The following is a 20,468-nucleotide window of genomic DNA, read 5'->3' as shown; positions in this document are numbered from 1 at the left end:
TGCATAATCAGCACATACATTGCAGCCAAAAATGAATAATGATTTTTTGCTGTATTTAGTTTATTCATATCTTCATGTTAAACCTGTATCTCCCACTTCCCTAAGAAAATATATCATAGTGTCTTCCCAGCTGATTCTTTCCATCCTCCTATTATTAGGAAATTGGATCTTCTGGTTTTCTGAAACATATAATCATAATTACTTTGGTTTGTCCATGGGGATCGGGGAGAAAAAAAAAAAAAAATAGTAGTTTTCTATAGATTTCTAGCATGGGTAAGACATCCTATCACAGTCTGTATAGACTTGGGTCAGCAATATTAAGGAACATTGCTCATTTCTTTGAGTTTGCACAGCTTGGAAGGCCCTTCAGGTAGGAGTAGGCTCTGCTGACTGCCATCTACTAGTAATGGCAGAGAGATGACTTTCTGATCTTAACTGGGATGTGATGCTGTTAACTTTTGCTTGTCACTGGAACCAGCATCTCCCTGAGTGACTTTCTCTACTGTGCAATGCCACGGTGGTTTAAAAAAAAACCAAAACCACAAAGTTGTTTGACTTTAGGTACTGATCTTACCTTAGAAGGTGTGAATGTGAATGGAGAGAGGATTCCTTCTCTCTATCTGCTGTCTGTCCAAGGGATGCTGTGTAATACCTTCAGGCAAAAAGTGTCTCACAGCTCAAGGGTGCATACCCCACCACAAAACTAGCCTTGTGGCCCTACAATGTAATTGTTGGTTATGTATACATTTGTTCAGAGTTAGTGAAATAAAGAGAAGCCTCCATCGTAGACAACTGGAATGGTGGGGTTTTTTTATCAGGTTTTGGATGTTTAAATTTGCATAGAGGTACTTGAACTTGGAAAGACGACTAAAATCTACTAAGTGTCTGGGGCAAATGCAAAGGCTGCTGTAAGAGGGAAAATAAGAGGGCATGTAAACAAACAGATGGGGAGAGAGGTTAGACAGCCATATGCAACTTACAGCTATATAGTTTTGGGGCCAGTAATTAATCAAACCACATAGATTTGCTTAATTTAAAAATCATACAACTGTGGGTCAGTAATTTATGAAAAATATCTATGTACAGACTATGATAATTTTATTTGGGGATAATTCTAAGTAATGTTTAAAACAATGTTAAATTCAAAGCCATATTCACTTTACAGCACAAGTAGGACCATCGCTATGAAGGGTGGTATTAATTTGAAAGTAGAAGAATTGTGAAATTTTAACAAATATGTTTTAAAATTTGCTATGAATTACACTTTGCAAATTGCATACTTGCTTTAAAGTTTAGGATTTATTATAGTCACCACTCCGAAGGCAGGGTTAAACTTTCCAGAATATGAGCTTTTCAGGACAGAAAGTTTATCTTCAAGTTCTTTATAAAGCACATTCCAAATGCTCTGTGAGGTACTGGGAATGAACAGTCCATTGGCCCCTGGGTACCTTGGGGAATTAAACTGGAGATGATACTACAACCCATATATACAAAATATAGTCTGGAACATTTCAGTGCTCTAAACCAAATAACTACCCCTCCTTTAAAATTAGGTATTTTGAAGATGCATCTTTGTATCTTATTAATTTTTCAAAGGAAGCGTTCAACTATAGCAGCACAGGAAGAGGGAACATGCTACAATAGCAGAACATTAAGGAGCTTGACAAAGAAACATTTTATTTTCACATGTTGTACCTGTTTCAAACAAGAAAATAAAAATCTGCAGGAAGTGTTAATGTCGGAATGATCATGGGTTATGAATACTGAAAGAAAATGTTAAGTTAGTTGCATTAGAGAACATACAGCAGTGATACTGCATAAAAATGTTATTTAACAATTTGTACTTTGTGAGCATTTACAAATACCCGAAACTGCAGATACCTTCGTTTCATGTTTGAAGCTGTATCCTTTCCCACTCCTAACAGGATGAACAAAATCCATCCTAGTTACCAAACACAGCCAGGAAATTGAACAAAGGAAGAAACTGTGTCTGTTTAGAAAATATTATAGCACTCTGGCTGTAGTGCAATATCAGCGCTCTATTATCATTCTTTAAATTCATCTTCTACGTATCTCTGTGTGTCACCATTCCTGCTCTGCAAAAATATGTCTGTTTCCACCATCATCTTCTTTGCACAATCTCGCTTTCATCTATCTGCTTTTATCCTTTTCATTTTTTCCCAATTAATTTACCTCTGCCTAGTTAAATCTTGTGAATAAACATATGACCATAGAATAAACCAATATTTTCTGCTATCACATTATTTCTTTTGTATGCCTTACTTCTTCTTCTGCCTGTGTCTGGTTTTCAGTCTGTAATATATAGAGTGGAATTTTACATTAATTGTTGCAGCACAATGGGATGTATTTGTGAGTAGTTCTTTACATATTACCACAGTAAAGGTGATTATTAATGTAGATTATTCTAGCCCTGAAATCCACAGCCTGTTCAAATCCTGCATGTATTTAGTTTTGTTTACTTAAATCAAAAATAATGAATTTACAACTGTTGACAGTTCTAAGTGCAACACCATATCGTTATTAAGACAAGAAAATCACATCAGCATTACAGTAAATTCAACAATACGCTCTTCATTGATCATTATGGTTTTCTGCAGCTTCAACACAGTTAAGAATCTCTCTTTTCTCTTACAATTAGTGTTGAATTTATTTATTTTTGTTTCTTCTTCTTTCTGCTCTTTTTTTTTTTTCCATATACTTCTGACAGATTTCTGACATCTTAGAAAATCATAATTTCTTGAACCTGTGGCTTAATCTAACATCATGAGGCCTCCAACAGAACTATCACTGTGATTTGTGCCTAAGTTTTTTAACTATACTATGAAAAGACTCCTGTGAGATCATATATGTGTGTATATATTACTGTGAAAAGCCTACAGAGAAAAAAAGTTATAAAGTGGGTTATACAATTACAGACCCTTTATGATTTGTAAGCACGTTAGACCATTTATGATCTCTCTGTTTCAGTAATGTTTCCAGTTTCCTGCTTACTTTCTGATATCTTACTGGTTTAGTAAGGGACTTGCTTATTTCTTCTTTTTTTCCAGTTATGTAAATATTTTATCAGTTTCTAGAGAACAAATTTGGTAGTTGACATGACAACCAAGCAAAGGACATGCTTTCTTCTAAAAACAAAAAGGAACATATTTAAACATGAACAAGGGACTAAAGTGATATCAACTTTCAACTGACAAGTAGGGAGATGGAAAATCAATAAAAAATTGAAGCACATAAAAAGGTTAAGTTTAATGTGACTCATAATTTACTCTTAATTACTTACTGATTGCTTTCTGTAAAGATAGATGTTCATCATAATCATTTTGACCTGCATAATCCTGTAATACTTATAATACCACTGACTGCCTAAAGTCACTGGGTGTCCCTTATTGAGAATATATATGGAAGAATGTCCCTCACAGTAAGATGATGTAAGACCTGCCATATTTCATATTTATCTGAAATTCTTACATTATTTTTACTTGTATAAGTACACTTGCAGTCTGTGGTTACTGTCCCACTACACTTTTAAGTGAAAAAACTGGTCTTTTGTAAATATTTGTTAGTTTATTATTATCTAAAGTTTTTTAGGAAAACAAGTTGTACTTTAATCCATGATGACAAAGACTATGATCCGGAATTTTATTGTATCTTTAAGGATGTATTTATGACTGGTACACTTTCCTAAAGCTTTGTGCAGTGAGTTTTTGTTTCAGTGTTATTCTGCAAGTTGACCATCAATTGGGCTGATGAGTGACTCCTTTTGTTTCATCATTTTTTTTTTTTTTTGATAGCTGTAGTCACTTTAGTATCTCAGGGACTAGACATCAATACCCACTATCAATTTTGGAAGAAAAAAATCGCAATCAGGAATTTCTCTTATGACGTTCTCTTTTAGGAACTCTTATACTCCCTGTTGTTATACTACTTAATATATTTATCTCTAAAATAGAGACTTAAAGGTAGACAAATACTCTATTCTACTTTCCCTGTTTTATTTACAGATGAAAAATTGGCATGTGTGTTTAAAATATATATTCATATATCTCTATATAAAATGTGTGCTTTATATATAAACATATGTATATATATAGAATATTAATCTGAACTCATGTTTGCATTCAAGTTCAAATTCTCACCTACCTGCATGTCTACACTTGATAAGAAAATGTAGCAATGGCTACATAGGGCTCTTCAAGTTAAGCAAAGGACTTAATGTAGTTCTGTTGAGAATGAAAGCTTGAAAAGGATTGTTAAGGTTTTAGTTCATGATTATGTATATTTTTCAAGTTTAGTTGTTTGTGTAAATAAATAAATAACAAGAAATTCAAAGAAATATAGTGGAAGATGAAGAGGATTTCAATGGTCTTTTTTTTTAATATTTCATTTCACAGTGTTAAATAAAACTGTATCATAGATGAGGTTTTCTCTTACTGAAAGTTAATCATGCCTAGGGAAAGAAACTCATGGCCACAGACTCCATTCCATATTGTGCAATCAGAAAGTCACAGGATGATTCAGGTTGTAAGGGATCTCAGGAGTTCTCTAGGTCCAACCTTTTTCTCAAAGCAAGGTCAGCTATGAGAGCAGACCATTTCCACCGTTTCCATTTGGGTCTTGAAAGCCTTCAAGGATGAAGACTGCCCAGTCTCAATGGAAGAACTGTTCCATTTTCTTGACCATCTTCATTAGTTTGTTTGTTGAGACAAGCCCATATCCAGCTGTGTACTAAGACTTCTCTATGACAGGACTGATGTGTTTAGAGAATAGATGTTACTGCAGTTTGTGGTTGGGGCTAAAAGCAGAAGTCACAGTTGCCTCATTATTTGCTGCAGGAACAAGGGAGGCACTGTGGATGTTTTCTACATGGTTATTTTCTGTTTAGACTTTGTTGTGTACAGCTGCAGCTGGTGGATTGTTCTGCAAGGTTTACTCACTTTAAAACTTGCAAGTTGATCAGCCATGCTGAGGGTCACTGAAGTCAAAGAATGAGATTTTTAACTTGGGTCAATGTTTTTGGAAAAATGTCATGAGAATGCAATAATGGTATGAAGTGATGCAGCTGGCCTGAATACAGAGTGGTATGTACACTTGTACTGATTAATGATTTCTGGTTAGAAATTCTAGTCTTAGAGCTCTTCCTGTAGGAAGATTGTCATCAAATACTTCAAAAGATGTCACTTCCAAATTCTTCTTCATGTGATCTTAGCATCCATGAAGAATCTATGGGCATTCCAGTGATGGGAACTGAATTGACTGAAGTGCATGAAGAAGAATTCAGCCAAAAAAAGATTAAAAGTATGCTTTTTGCCCCATTGACAAAATTTCTACAATGTTTTAGCTGATTCAATTACTTCTTCTTCATCCATGAGCTGATTTCATCCAGGGACTATGGTAACTTGAGATGTCTTCTGTTCTTGTCCACATTTCAGTCTGGAATGTATTATACTCACATTCTGGATACTAAGACAATTTTATATGACCAGTACCTATTCCACTTTGTATTATTCTTATTCTTTATTATTATAAATTAGCAAGGCACCTTGCTGAATAAGCAGAATTCTGGAACTACAGGAACTGTTGGATTAGATGCTCAATATGTAATTTAATAAAAAATTGTGGAAAATTCAGACTTAACCAATATTAGAAAATACATAGTTGAGCATAATAAGAAGACTGTATTTGTTCTGTTATTAAGATTTTCTGAAATTGGAATGACAAAGCTTTTAAACTGTACTCTTTACCATGGAAGTAGACAGTGATATAGAACTCTTACACTACAGTTCTAGCTTTCAAGAGTAATAGATTCCACATATAAATTTTTTCAAGCATTATAACATAACTTTATTAATATGCATCATTATAATATGCCCTGCAGCACCACCAGACAACTGTATCAAATAATCTGTATTTTTGTTCTTTCTAACCTAAAGATTAATGCTTTTGCACAGTTCTCAATTTTAAATTACAGGCAGAAAGATAAATAAATATGTCTCTCAAACGAATGCAAAAAATTGCTTCATATATCTTATAGCTTCATAAAACTAGCAGGGGATTTAATACATCCAGTTGAATTGTACATTATTGCCACTCTGCTCCACTTAGAAACAAATTGAATTTAAATAATATTTCTTTTAGTTCAATTAACAAAAGTATTGCTTTCAAGATGTTTGTTGGTTTGTTGGTTCACTGCTCTTCTGTTCCAAAGAATGAATGAACCCTAAAAGAATTGTTTCCCATGGAATTCTAACCTTTTATTATAATCCAAATTATTAGTTGGAAAAGCTTAATAATTGTATTGATTCTTTCTGTAGGGATATTTAAACGTTAGAAATTAAGCACTGTTATGTGTATGTAAAACTAGGAGTTACATTTCAGATGAATTGTCAAGTATCTCTCTTAAGGATTAGTTTAAACTCATGATAAATATTTGTGCTTTTGCTTTAAATTAACCTTTCCCACACTCATATTACAATTAATGGGGTGCAATATTCTTTCACTTTCTGGAATCTAGTTAAGTCAATTATGCTTCCTTTATCATTCTGTGTGGTGCATTGACCTTGACCTTTTTTTTTCACTTTTCTTGGGGAGGGAATATATATATATATATATATATATATATATATATATATATTTAAGTATGTATACACAAACACATTTAAGTATATATACACAAAAAATATTCCAAGGACTACTTTATCTAAAGAAACAGAAAATATTTGTCAAGATGTTGGAAGTAATAAAAAAAAAAATGATATTAAAGTTTTGACTCTTCTGTTAAAAAAAGGTGAGCCAAAGCCAATTTTTTATACATTTTGTTTACATTATCGTATTTTGTCTCACCAGGTGCTACAACTATTGAAAAGTATGATCTCAGAACAAATATATGGATCCAGGCTGGAGTGATGAATGGCAGGAGGCTTCAGTTTGGTGTTGCTGTCATCGATGACAAGCTGTTTGTCATTGGAGGCCGAGATGGTTTAAAGACATTAAACACTGTTGAATGTTACAATCCAAAGACCAAGGCTTGGACTGTGTTACCACCAATGTCAACACACAGGCATGGCTTAGGTAAGGAAAAAAAAATATTTTAAAAAGACAGCAAATTTTCCAGATATGTAATTTATAATGGAAAACTCGGAACACAAACACACACACAAAAACCCCAACAACAACAACAAAACCACCACCAATGAATAAGCAGTAAAAGCAGAGGAACCAGTAAAGAAACCATGAAGATTACACAGGTTAGTGAGAAAATTCAGCTTTGTGGGCACTGATTTTGAAAAAGAACATCTCTATTTATTGAACAATCTAGGTATCATTTGCTTTTAATCAAATATTATGTTTTTTTTCATTTATCCAGTGTGATAGGAAACAAAGGCTATAAACACCATGTCAGTGATGGGCTGATGAACTTTACAAAATATTTGTAGCAATAGTTTAATTATGACTGAAAGCATATTTCTCCATAGCCTGTTTTTGGATAAGTTTTGGTGTTATTTATTTTTTTTAATAGTATTATCCATGCCACTGTCAGCGTTAATCAACATACGTTGTATCCCTGTTCGCTACTCAAAGAAATATATGTTTGGTTATTTCTTTTTTTAATTGTTTTTTAACTAAGCAAAAGAAAATTATATTGTTTCCTTGAAAAAAAAAAATCTATTATCCATATCATATATATACAATAGGAAAAATGTCTCATTTATTACATAAATATTTTTTTGATGTTTAAAAAATACCCTTTTTTATTTTAACTATGGAGTGATGAGTGTTTCTCACTTAAAAAGAAAGATACTTAGAATCTATAGAACATACCCAGCAGAATATAACTTATATAAGGTATAGAAAATGGAACTGTTCATTCTCTGTTCTGCTAAAATCGTCTGGTGTGATAGAATGATAACAACATCATAAAAAATAGATACAGAAAAGACATGGTAGATTATCATGTCCATTCCCTTGAGTTACAATCAGCAGCAAGTCCTTTAATATACCACTGTATCTGTACCTCACAAAATGAAGGTGCTTTCCATACCTACTTCTCCCCCCACTATTTGGCACTTACACCATAATATGCATTTGTACAGTGGCTAGCATAATGCATTTTTGCTATTAAACATGTTTTACGACAAAAAGTAGTGATGGCAAGCTGTGTCCAATGGCATCAGGACACTAAATAGCTCTCTTATTGGAAATTGTTCCCTAAGTTTAAATTTAATTATAATGCTACAGAAACACACATAATGTCTTTTTTACCAGTGTTCCAGAATTTTACGGAATCTGTTATTAGTTTCAATGGTGATTCCCAAGGGTGATAAAAGTGCAAAAAACTTCATAACACAGGAAAGAATTAATAAAACATTAGAGAGTTCTTGATAGAGAAAAAACTTTTCCCTTGACAAGAGAGATGGCACCATGATCAAAAACTCCTTGTGATCAATTCAAAAAATATGCATCATTTTGGACTGATAATTCCACAGATGCTTTTGATCAATAGCTTTGGATGTGCTCATTCCACATTGTTTGTTTTAAAAGAAAGAATCAACCAACCTCAATAATCACCCTGAAAATAATACAGTCTTTCATGGCTGTATAGTACAGACCAAATTCTACTGCATTAGGCAATGACATTCCATATTTTCACATGTGTACAGCTCAGTTGTTGGACATATAAATACTCTGAGCAAATGAGCATATCTGTTCAAATCAAGCTTAAATCAACAGAGCTGTGAGTTTGATCTAGTCTATACATGTTAAATCTGCAGTATATTCTTCTCATGCAGGAAACCTGAGATGCTTTTGGACCTTGACATATTGACAGTCATACTTTCAGTCATGAAGAACACGTGTGTATATTGTATATCTGCTTCATGAGTACAAAGAAAAATGTCTGTCATTTTGTTATTTGTGTAACGTGAAAAAAACAATTCCTATCCTGAATCTGTCCTTTCTTCATTTACATTCTTGTACAAAAGTTTATTCACTAGCAATAATTTAATAGTATGATGGGAATGGAGAACAGCACAGGCTCATATCCTGTCGCGAAAAGGTTCTTTGAGTCAAGATTGTGTTGGAAATATCTTGCTTTTATGCAGTGCTAAATCTTCCTGGGTACATCAACATCTCCCAAGGCAATACTATACTAGAAATGTGTGGTCTCTTTGTCTATGTGGTGATACCTGTGCATAGCCACAGATATGAAAAGAAAACAGAACATAAACAAAAACAACAACAAAACCCAAGCCAAACCAACCAACCAACCAAAAAAACACACAAAAAACCACCCCAAAACCCCCAAATGAACAAAACCACCCAAACCTATAACCACTTAAGCATTAAGTAGAGTTCTTCAACATAGACAGCACAGCAACGGTGTGACATAGCTGTGTTGTTTACCCTTTCAGAAGCAGCTGTTTAGAGAATAGTTTGAAAATCTTTCTATTATGCAATATTGACTAGTACCATGTACCTCTACATAGTTAAATTATTGTTATTTGTTAATGTTGAAATCTCAGGGGAAATATGTCATTCCAGGTTTTTCTGTTTGTTGACAGAAGACCTGTGTCTTTTAAAGTGTTTTCTGTGCAATATTGATTTGCATGTATATTAGGCTTTTACTTTGCATTTTTCTCTTAATCATCAGGAGTATTACGGGGATTTTTTTTTCTGAATTATTAGGTACCTTGTGCACCCTTAGTAAGTAGTAGATCATGACCCAATTCACTAAAGAGCTACAAATTGTAATAGAAACACTTATAATAATTTCTGAGTCAGGTTCTCTGGATAATAGCATGGCAGGGTTGAAAATCTGGTATCTGATCTACAAAACTGAATGTAAATAAAGAGGCAACAGCAGGCAGATTTTTATTTCTGTACCTTTGCATTATGTTAACATGTCAGTATAATACCGTCTGACCCAAGAGGGCAGGGGTATTTTTTATAATTCTTTTAATCAGCCTTGATACCTGCCTGTGAATAAACATAGGAATAGGTATTTTCAACAATGTGTTGTTGAATATTCACCAAGAAGGTTAGGTCAGGTCTAACTCTCCAGTTTATCACATACTAAATTCTCAGCTTGGCTTATGGCATCCCTATATGCAGCATCCAAAGAACTATACTTGTATTTCACAACCAGTTACCATTATGGCTGTGGAAATTTTATTTTTGTTAACAACAATAATATGGAAGAAAAGTGGTTTAAGACTTAGAGAGGGCAAGAACAGAGTAAGGAAAAGCAGCAATGTTAGTTATAATTAGTACAGAATTGTCAAAGTATGCTTCTGTGGATGTGAGTGAGAAAGGAGATTTTTATACATTTACAGATACCTGGAAGCTAAATAAATGCAGAGCTTTAAATAGTGAAGTAAAAACTGGGTGTTACTTAATCAAGTTTAATACTCACTGATTTATTTGTCTCCATACCTTCAATGTCATGATACAGCATGTGTCTACCCTTTTCTTAAAAGGTAATTTTCTCATTTAAAATATTAGTTGATGGATACAAGTTTATCCTCCCCAGTTAAAATTCTGTGTCTCTACAAATATCAAAATGCAGAGACTACAGTAAATCTAACACCATAGAATTTCCTTTGTCATTTCATATCCAAAATTGTCAGTATGAAACTATATTTCCTGTTATTTTATAAAAACTGTCACTTTTAAAAATTTCCCTGTGTGAAATGCAGATAAGGAAATGCAGAGTTAGAAATATTATAGGCAGTGTTCCAATGTTTTGTAACATCACAGCAAAGTAATTTAAAAATCCCATTCCAATCTCCAAGTATAAATAATTGAAACTGTACAGATCTTAGCACCTAATTAGACATAATAGTTTTTTTTTGCTACATAGCTTTGTGAAGGCAATCGAAAGGAAAATGCCTGACATTGCATACTGGGCAGTATTCATTTTTAGATCTCATTTAGCTAAAAAATGACACTGTTTGCTTTCATAAATTCCTATATCTAAATGCTTAGGAGAATAATTTTCCAGGTAAAAAAAGATTGTTCTTCCCAGTATGTAGTACCTACCATGGTGGTGCTGCAACTTATTATCTTTATTTCTTGTGTTTTTATATTTTTGGGGGTTTTTTGTTTGGTCAGTTGGTTGCGTTTTTTTGTCTGTACAATTTGATTTTTTGTTAGTATTTTCAACATATTTTAGTTCAGGAATCTGCCAGTTTCTGATTGTATTAATGAAGAGCAATACATTGAGACACAATTTTGCGAGGACCCTTTTAAATTAAGACTATACCTGTTCCTCAAAAGAAGCATCTTTATTGCTGGAAAAAACGTTTAATAGGTACTCACTTCTTTATGACTGGATAAATAACAATCGTTGAGCTACTAAGGTTTTCACTGTTTGCAAGGAAACATTAAGATTTCTTTCTACTGTACTTATTGCACCTAACAGATCAATATATTACTGAAAACAAATCTCCTATTAAGAAAAAAATGTTTTTTAATTTCCTAGAAGAAATCCTCATAGCTGGGTTTCCAGTCTCAGCATTCCAGTCACTGCATGCAAGCTAGCAAAGCCAAACTGTTCAGAATGTCATGAAAATGAAAATAAATCATTAGAAGATGGATAGGATAAATTAGTCCCTCATTGCTAGAATTATTATTTTCTACAAATAAAAAAATGTAAGATCTAATTCCACCGTTTTCCAGTTTCTTTATTCAGATAAATGTAATGTAATTCTCTTACAATAAAAGCCTCCCTTTCTGCATGTATGATTGCTTTTCTCAGCAAACAACAATACCCCATGAGTATCATGTGGAACATTAAATCCAAGAGGATTTTTATTTTTTTTTTTTACTTAAAGTGTTTTTGTCAAACTGTTGAAGATGAGGTGCAGGAAGAAGAGCTGTGAGGGCCTTGTGTCCTTTCTCTTCTCTTAGTAAACAGTCGTGAAAGAGATGACAATATTATTCTTGTGCATATTTTGCTTAATGATAATAATTCTTCAAGTGTCAGCTGGAAATTTTCTCATTTAGGAACAGGAAAAAACCTGTTCTATAAAATATATTTTAATAAAAACATTATATCCATTCCAAGTGTAAATCTAGATGGATATTTATTATCTAGTGGGTGTAGAACACAGAAAATAAAATTATGTACTCTGACATCTGTTTAGTGTAGGACACTTACAGTGAACATGGGAGCCTGTTTCCTGAAGTGAAGATAAATTGTGATCTTCTAACACACTGGTCAGTATCTTGACTACAAGATGAATAATCTCATCTCAAGAGAACATGCAGAGATTGACTGCACCATTTAGAAAAAACGAAATGTATATAGAGTTCAGTACCTTTGCTCTTTAAGAAGGAGGAAATGTACAGTGTGCTAATAGGCTTGGAACTCTGACATTTCAACATAGACTACTTAAAATGAAATTGATTTTTTTTTTTTTTTCTATTAAAACAAATGACCTGGAACATTCAGATGAGAGAATAGTCTTGTTTCATCAATTTTACGGGAAAATATTTTGCTTTCTGAACTTGGTAGAATGTGTCCCTCAAGATTTCTATTGTGGTATTGCCATTTGCGGTTATCATGGACTGTTCAGTAACTTCTGTACAGGTTTTGATACAGATGTGAGATGTACTGCCCACAGTTCTGTGTGATGGAAAGTCTAAAAGAAACGCCTTTGGGACTCCTCATAAATCCATATGTGTGACATAAAAATCACATAGAAGTTCTGGCATCTAAACTCTGAGAGCAAACCATAAGTACCAGTAATGCTTGAATATTGAATTCCTCTTACAAGACACAACATGGTCTTGAATTCTTCGTATATGACACAGTGTGCTGCAACATAAAGGCTGTATTTATTTATTTGCTTGGGGGTGGTTATTACCTTATCACTACTACCCATTGTATTTTTTTAAAACATATGGTGTAAGCACTACCTAATGGTGAGACTGAATATTGCTGCACTGCTTAGAACTTCTACAGCTTGGCTTCTTAGATGAATCATGCAAGAATCAGGCTGTGGGATTTCATTGATAGGTGGGTCTGAGCACAGGTAATAGAAGCAGCCAACAGATTCAACAGTTTATGCAGCAGCTTCCACAAAAGTGGCCCAGAAACTCTACTGAGGGCAATATATGTGGGCTCTGTGATCGTAACTCCAGGGAATACAGCCCTGGGGAAAAGAGTGGCCCAGGAGAGCTGGTTGATTTTTCAAGGATCCCCTCCTTTAAGCTCAGGAAAGTTCCCTCTTGATGTGCAGGAGATTAAGAAAAGGTATCAGGAGGCCTACATAGATGGATTGAGGGCTTCTGATTTAACTCAAACTGGAAAAGGAAGCATGCAAGAGGTGGAAAATGGACAAGCCACCCAGAAGAAATACAGAGTTTGTAGGGACCAGGTTAGGACAGCCAAAGCTCATTTTGAATTGCATTTGGTGTATGGCTGGGAGGCCAACAAGAGATGCTTCCTCAGGTCTTTCAATAGCAAAATGAAGACTAGGGAAAATGTGGTCTTGCTACTGACTGGGGCAGGGCACCTGGTGAGAAACTACAGAATAGGCTTAGGTACTCAATGTCTTCTTTGCCTCAGTCTTTAAGACTGAATTTGGGAATCCCAGGTCCCTGAAACCAGAGGGAAAGTTTGGCAGCAGGAAGACACCCTCAGTGGGGCAGGATCAAATAAAGGCTGGAGGCTAATTGATGGGAAAGCGGTCTGCAGAAAACGTCTTAGGGATCCTGGTAGACAAGAAGTTGGACAAGAGCTAATAATGCATGCTTCCAGCAGGGGCAATGAATAGTATATTGTGTTGCATTAGGAGGAGTCTTGCAAGCAGGATGAGGGAGACAAACTTTCCCTGCCACTCAGTAGGGAAGAGACACACCTGGAGTGCTGCATCAAGTTCTGAGCTCTCCAGTACAAAAGAGATATTGACTTACTCAAGTGAGTCCAGCAAAGGGCCACAAAGATGATTAAGGGACTGGAGCATCTCACACATGAGGAAAATCTGAGAGAGCTGGGACTGTTTAGGATGGAGTAGAGAAGGTTCAGGAAGTTCTTATCAATGTATATGAACACCTGATAAGAAAATGGATCCATGGTGTCTTCAGTGATATCAAGTGAAATACAGACTGATATACAGGAAATGCCATCTAAATGTAAAAGACATTGGCACAGATTGCCCAGAGAGGCTGTTGAGTCTCTGTCCTAGGAGCTATTTAAAAGCCATCTGGATGTGGTCCTGGGTAACTGGCTGTAGGTGACTTTGAGCAGTGGGGTTGGTTAGACGGTCTCCAGAGGTGCTTGCCAACATCAGCCACTCTGTGACTTTAGGAGTAAGTGACTGTAAGTGACTTTAGGAGTCTTCAACTACAATAGGACAATGGGAACAGAACTAAAACCCACTGAACACTGTGTTTCTCGTGTTTCTCATGTTTCAATCAGTTTTCTTTTAAGACTGGTGCAAGATCAGAAGACAGTAATACACAGGACTTTGCCAAATTATTATTTTTGTCAGTTTTAACAGTATATTTAAATAACTTCAGATGTTGCTTGTTGAAGACAATCAGTTAACACATTTCATAAATTTTAGTCATTGTAACTTACACTTATCAGCCCTTCTTAAATAACTATTTCATTTTGAAGTGCATCACTGAATCTAATCAGTTGGTGATGATTCAATGAACCAATTTGTTTTCTTAAATGAATGTCATCAGTAATATTGGGATTTTCATTTTTACATTGCTTTATTTCACTGTTATGGTTTAATTTAAGCAGTTCCACACTTAGATTAAAAAGGGTCATCTCATTTAGCAGTTTTTAAAATGTATTTATTTATAATTTGCATTTTGGTATATTTACTATAAAGTATTAAATACAAAACCAAAAACATATGTTTCACTAAATCTGTGAAGCTGACTTCATAAAATTTGAGGGACTTGTTGGCCTCATTTCTTCATTTTAAATCAAAAAATCTCAGAATGGATTTTGCATCTTGTCAGGTAATGTGTCATTACCCAAGAAATGTGTAGAAATATCCCCTGGCTGATATGGATGAGAGAAAGATGGTAGAAAAGAGGTGACATAAAAGGAGTGGAGAGGATGATGGTGGTAACAGAGTCAGCAGAGAGATTTAGAGAGGAAATACAGATTTGTTTCAGCAGCCTTTAATGGTCTTTTCATTTTCAGCATACTCTTTAAGACTAAATTGGTATCATCTTAGCATTCCCATGAGATATTTGTATTGAAAAGTAAGCTGAAAGTGGTTGAAAGTAAAGTAAGTAAGTAAGCTGCTGCTGCTGCATCTAGAAGAAAGGGAAACTGGTCCAGATAGTCCAGTCTTTCAAAATGTAACTGCCTAATCTGGAGATGTTTTACTTTCTTAATCAGAAAACAGAGTATATTAAGGGTTCACAGTCAGTATTTCTCCTGCTTCCTATCATCATCATGCCAGGCAAGACTGAATGTCTCTTTCTGGGCATTCTTCCTTTTAGGAGAAATCATCAGCAAAACAGAATCAATATCATCAGCTTCACTCTAAGAATGGGGGAAAGTCAAGGACACTGTTGTGACCTATGAGACAATAGGCAGTCCTCTGAGCGAAAAGTAGTTGAAGAAATTAATGGTGCCTCATAGCATGACTTACAAGGAATACAAATTTTTAAATTTTGTAAGTCTAGCCTTGTGTGTCTCCACTTTTCGATGTGTGATTAGTGTTTTCATACTGTTTTTAATAATTGTAAAAAAACCAAACAAACAACAAACCAAACCAAACCCAAAAATATATGAGTACCTAGAAAAAGAAGAGAAAAAAAACCCCAAACATTTCCGCCAAAATAAGTTACTGATTGATGAGAATTTGCCTGCTTATATTTGCCCTGGGATTTTACTTGTGGCTTTTTCTCTTTAGCTGCCTTTTGTGTCACACAGGCATAGCTGTCTCACATATGTATGAAGTAATTTTTTTCCACCTCTAATATTATATATATGCCATTATGTATTGTTATTAACAAATATGGAATATCGCTTTAATAGTGAAGAGGTAATGAAAGATTTTTATTGGCATTGCAGCACAGGCATAACAGCCTTTATTGATTTTACTTGATTAAAATGACCATCAAGTTATTTCATAAAATTATTATTTTATGGTTGAAGCCATGTATTTTATACATGATTCATAAAGCAAATTATTCGTTCTTTAAAGGAATGAAAGCATATACTAGGGAAGAAACACTTATCTTGAACACTCAGCTCTACTTTCCTAAGTTTTAATTACACCCATATATGCATATCCCATTAAAAACAAAAATCTGTAGGCATTCAGCAAACTCTACAGCAGCTCTGCAATAGCAATGACCTGAGATGACAATATTTTGAGAGTAATTATTCAGTTTCAATTTTCCGTTGTTAAAAGAAACTACTAATTATATTAAAAAAAAAAAAAAAGACATCTTAAACATAATTAATGGAAAATGTATTGAAAATATATTTTTGGCTGCTTCCAAATGTTGCAAAGTCTAATCAAGAGTACTTGATTCACCAATATTGCAAGGTGCATCTTAATTTATTTATTTACTTGACTCTCATAAAGATGTCTAGAATTTAGGTACAATGTTTTTGCTTTGGAAACATTAGAGCTGTCTCTATGAGTCACTAAATTTTCCTGTAAGATTTACTATTACATAAAAAGAAATTTAAAAATATATTATGCAATTAGATTCACAATAGAGGCCTCAAATCTCACTCTCTATGTCATAATATATAAAATTACGTGCTAAATTTTACACTTCTGTCATTTCAACCTGTCATCAATAGTCCTTCTGCAATGATCAGTTTGACAGGTTTGTCTATCCAGCATTCAGAGTAGTTGACTTGGGAAAAGAAGACAGATTCCATCCAGAACAAATACTGAAAGAGAAAGTCTATACCAAAGTTAGAGAGACTGTGATATCCATTCCAAAATTTAGCAAATTTATATAGACTCATAGATTTATGGCCTGAAGGTACTGCTGTGATCATGTAGCATGACTTTCTGCAAGAGAAACACAGAATATCTCCCCATCCTTTCTGCCTAGAGGACATGCTACCTCAAGGAGTTTGAGCATGTCTGTCTAAAAGTGTATCAGTGTAGATATGAAAACTTCAAGCAACCCAGAAACTGGTACACTCCTGAATTCATCATTCCAATAAAACCTTACCAGGTTTATTTAAAATATAGAATAATGTTCCAAGGCTTAATTTAACAGTTTACTAATTCTAGTCATTAGATCTTATCGTTCATCTTACATCTAGACTGTTAATCGTACTTTTTTTTTTTTTTTTTAATGCACATAGTTATACAATAGGATTGGACTATCTCTTGGAAAAAATATCTTGATAAACCCTATATCTTTTATGGCATTTCCAGCAGGTTTTCCAGATTTTTAATGGTTCTTTTTATAATTATTTCTGAAATTACTCCATGCTATTTACATTCTTTTCATATACAACATCTGCATCCACTAGTTTTCATGGGTGTACCATTAGAGGAACTCACTACCAGCTGTGGCTACAGGTTTCCCAATCTGTTCCAGTTTGCATTTGTGCTTCTTAGATATCTGATATCCAGATCTGGACCAGCTCTTAAGGAACAAATGTAAGGATGTCAATGTATTAGGTATTCTATAGAGAAGAGACTTAAAAAGTGTAAACCCATAGCAAGCTAGTATGTACTATAGTCAGCAGCATAGATTTGTTTTGTACAGAAGCCCTTCTGTCATGGTCCTGCATGGAAAGAATTATTTTCCTATAGCTTTGTCAGTAAATTTTCCTCTTATAGAAGGAATGCAAACTGGCAAACTCAAACAGGCAATCTTATTTTGAATCCTTTAAAATTTTCCAAGCAAAATAAACTTCCAGATTTCTTCATAGGTGTAGCTGTAACTATATTCACACCTTTTGGCAGAGGAGCATGACATGAATCTCACATCAAACTAACGTTTTTATTTTGACAGTTTTCTAACTGCAACATTTCCTTCTGTCAGTGTAACATTAATTTATGTGGAAATGGAATTGAACATCAAAATTGCAAAGTATGTGGAAGTTATTCAGGCAAGTTCAGAGAACACTCTGGTGAACCTTAAATGCCAGTTGAATTGATAACAAAACAGCAAGTGGTAAATGAAAAGTAAAAGACATAAGGGGAAAATTCTAAAAGAATTATGCATCTTACATGGTTCTACATGCATTGTATAAACCCAGTAAATTTCTCATAATAGAGTGGTCACTAAAGACTATTTTCTATATGAAGCCTATTTAAAGAGTACAACAGGAAATGTGGAGAGAAAACCCATTATACCAATGCAGTGAGCTTATCAGTTTTCATTGTCATTAAAAAATAAGACTAAAAATCCATGAAAATGCGGGAAAAACAGTATTAAGAAGAAAGCAAATTTTCTACAATACGTGACTGGAAAAATTAGGATGGTTTAATTTACAGAAGGAAAACAGCTGGGAATAAAACTCAAATATAAAAGGACATGACAAAAAGTGTAAAATAGTGAATGAGATAAAAAGAGTAAATTGAGGTCAACGTTTTGTGTTCTAATAAAAGAGACAACAAGCTGTTCATGGAAGCAAAAGTGAAAATTTCAAAACTGACGATGTGTTTTGACATTCATAGCTTCACTTTGAAATTCAGTGCGTAAGAGTACAACTTTGCTTATAAGTAAAGGTGAGAGAGGGTTTGTGTGTTTATCTAGGCACCGATTATATATGCATGTGCGTGTACAGAAACATTCACATACCTAAACTTGATTTAAATATTATTACTTTTTTATTAATTATCTATTGTGATTTTTAATTATTATATTAATTATTCATTATTATTTATTAAGTGAAGAGTATGTACATGAAAAGCTAAAGTATACAGTGTCGTTAAAACAAATTGTAGCAAATACATTTTTGACAATGTAAATGGCTTTGTTCAGTATTTAAGTATATTTCTAGCAATCAGATATTAAGGAAAAAATAAACAAAACTAAAACAAACAAACAGAAAAACAAACAAACAAACAAACAACCCCCAAACAACATCCCACAACTACAGCATATTATCTCCCATTTTTCTGTGTGAACACAGATACATCTTCCCACGTTTGCTACTCGTTGTGTTGTGAGATAAGATATTGAACTATATAGATCATGAGTTCAATTTAATATCTGCTTTAATATTCTGGAAAAATGATAGCTGAAACATGTGATTGAATAAAAAGCATTTATAAGTTTTTTGCACCTGAAGAAACTGGGGAATGAGTTTGCAGAAGCTGCTACAGAAAAAAAGATGAGAGTCAGTCTTTATAAGAAAGAAAATTTCAGTAAGGGTTAGTAGTTTTGTTTGTTCCCAAGTTTGAAACAAAGCAAAACAAAACTGACACTGAAAGTGCAACAACACTTTCTGTCAACACTGAGATAAGACTTGTCCAAACTGATCGATAAATACAGCTTTTAATGTCAAATCAAGTTTTGAACAAATGACTTTTCTGAAATAGAATAAAACACAATTCTCCACAGAAAGTAAAAACTTTACATTGTTTTAAATGAAAGATTATTCTGCAAGAAAAAAATAAACCCTTTCTCTGAAACTTTAATGATCTACTGTTTTCTGACTTTTTGAATCATGTGAAATGGAGTAAGAAAAAAAAAGTCACTGACTTCAGTATAGGATTGGATTTAGACTGAGTTTTACAGAACAATGCTCATTTGAAATCTTGGATTCATAGAGTGGAATTACTGAGCTCACTGTATTGTAACAAATGAGGCTTAGCTATAACTTATTTTCCAGAGCTTTCTAAGCTGAAGATACTGTGAGATAAAGAATTCATCAGTTCCTTTGAATAGGTGATTAAAAACTCTCATAGTTAAAAATTTGTTTCTTATTTAAGTGTTTCCTACTTCAATTTCCATTCCATTCAGTTTTACTTTTCTTCACTAGACAAAAGAATCCTTATATATTTAACATTTTTTTTCCTGTGAAGGTACCCATTCTCTTGCTATTTCTTTTTTTTGATAAGGAAATTGATGAAGTAGCTTAAGTTGCTCACTGCAAATTGCTTGATCAAGCCTTTGAATATATATTTTGATTTTGTGTCAGTCCACTAAGCTTCCCGATAGTGAAAAATTATATCTTTTCTTCTACATAAGTGACAAAAAAGCTGAAAAAAATCAGACTTCTTTCTTTTCCCTGTGAAACTCTGGTAGAAGCAATTCCATTCAGTGAAATGCCCCCATTGGTTGACAATAATTTGAGATCTATCAGGTATCCAGTCCATAATTTATTTAGGATGTGCTCTACTGATATCCTAAAGAACTAATCCATAATCCAAATGTTAAGAGATATCGAGTTAAACAGTATACAGCAGGGGAGTCAAGCTCATTTTCACTGGGGGCCACATCAACATTGCGGTTGCCTTCTAAGGGCCAAATGTAATTTTAGG

The 20,468-nt window shown here is 33.9% G+C and overlaps 1 protein-coding gene across 1 annotated transcript in view; it reads left to right on the top strand.

The window, feature by feature from the left end:
• The window catches only part of KLHL1 (kelch like family member 1), a 215,519-nt gene that overhangs the window by 163,395 nt on the left and 31,656 nt on the right, over nt 1-20,468 (top strand). The window contains exon 7 of the mRNA XM_005501782.3: nt 6,865-7,089. Coding sequence (XP_005501839.2) covers nt 6,865-7,089 — 225 coding nt within the window. The remainder of the gene's footprint in view (nt 1-6,864; nt 7,090-20,468) is intronic.

The sequence above is a fragment of the Columba livia genome, chromosome 1 (genome assembly GCF_036013475.1).
Source record: "Columba livia isolate bColLiv1 breed racing homer chromosome 1, bColLiv1.pat.W.v2, whole genome shotgun sequence".
NCBI lineage: Eukaryota > Metazoa > Chordata > Aves > Columbiformes > Columbidae > Columba > Columba livia.
Note: the sequence above shows the minus strand (reverse complement) of the source record. Positions and strands in the feature narration are given on the sequence as shown.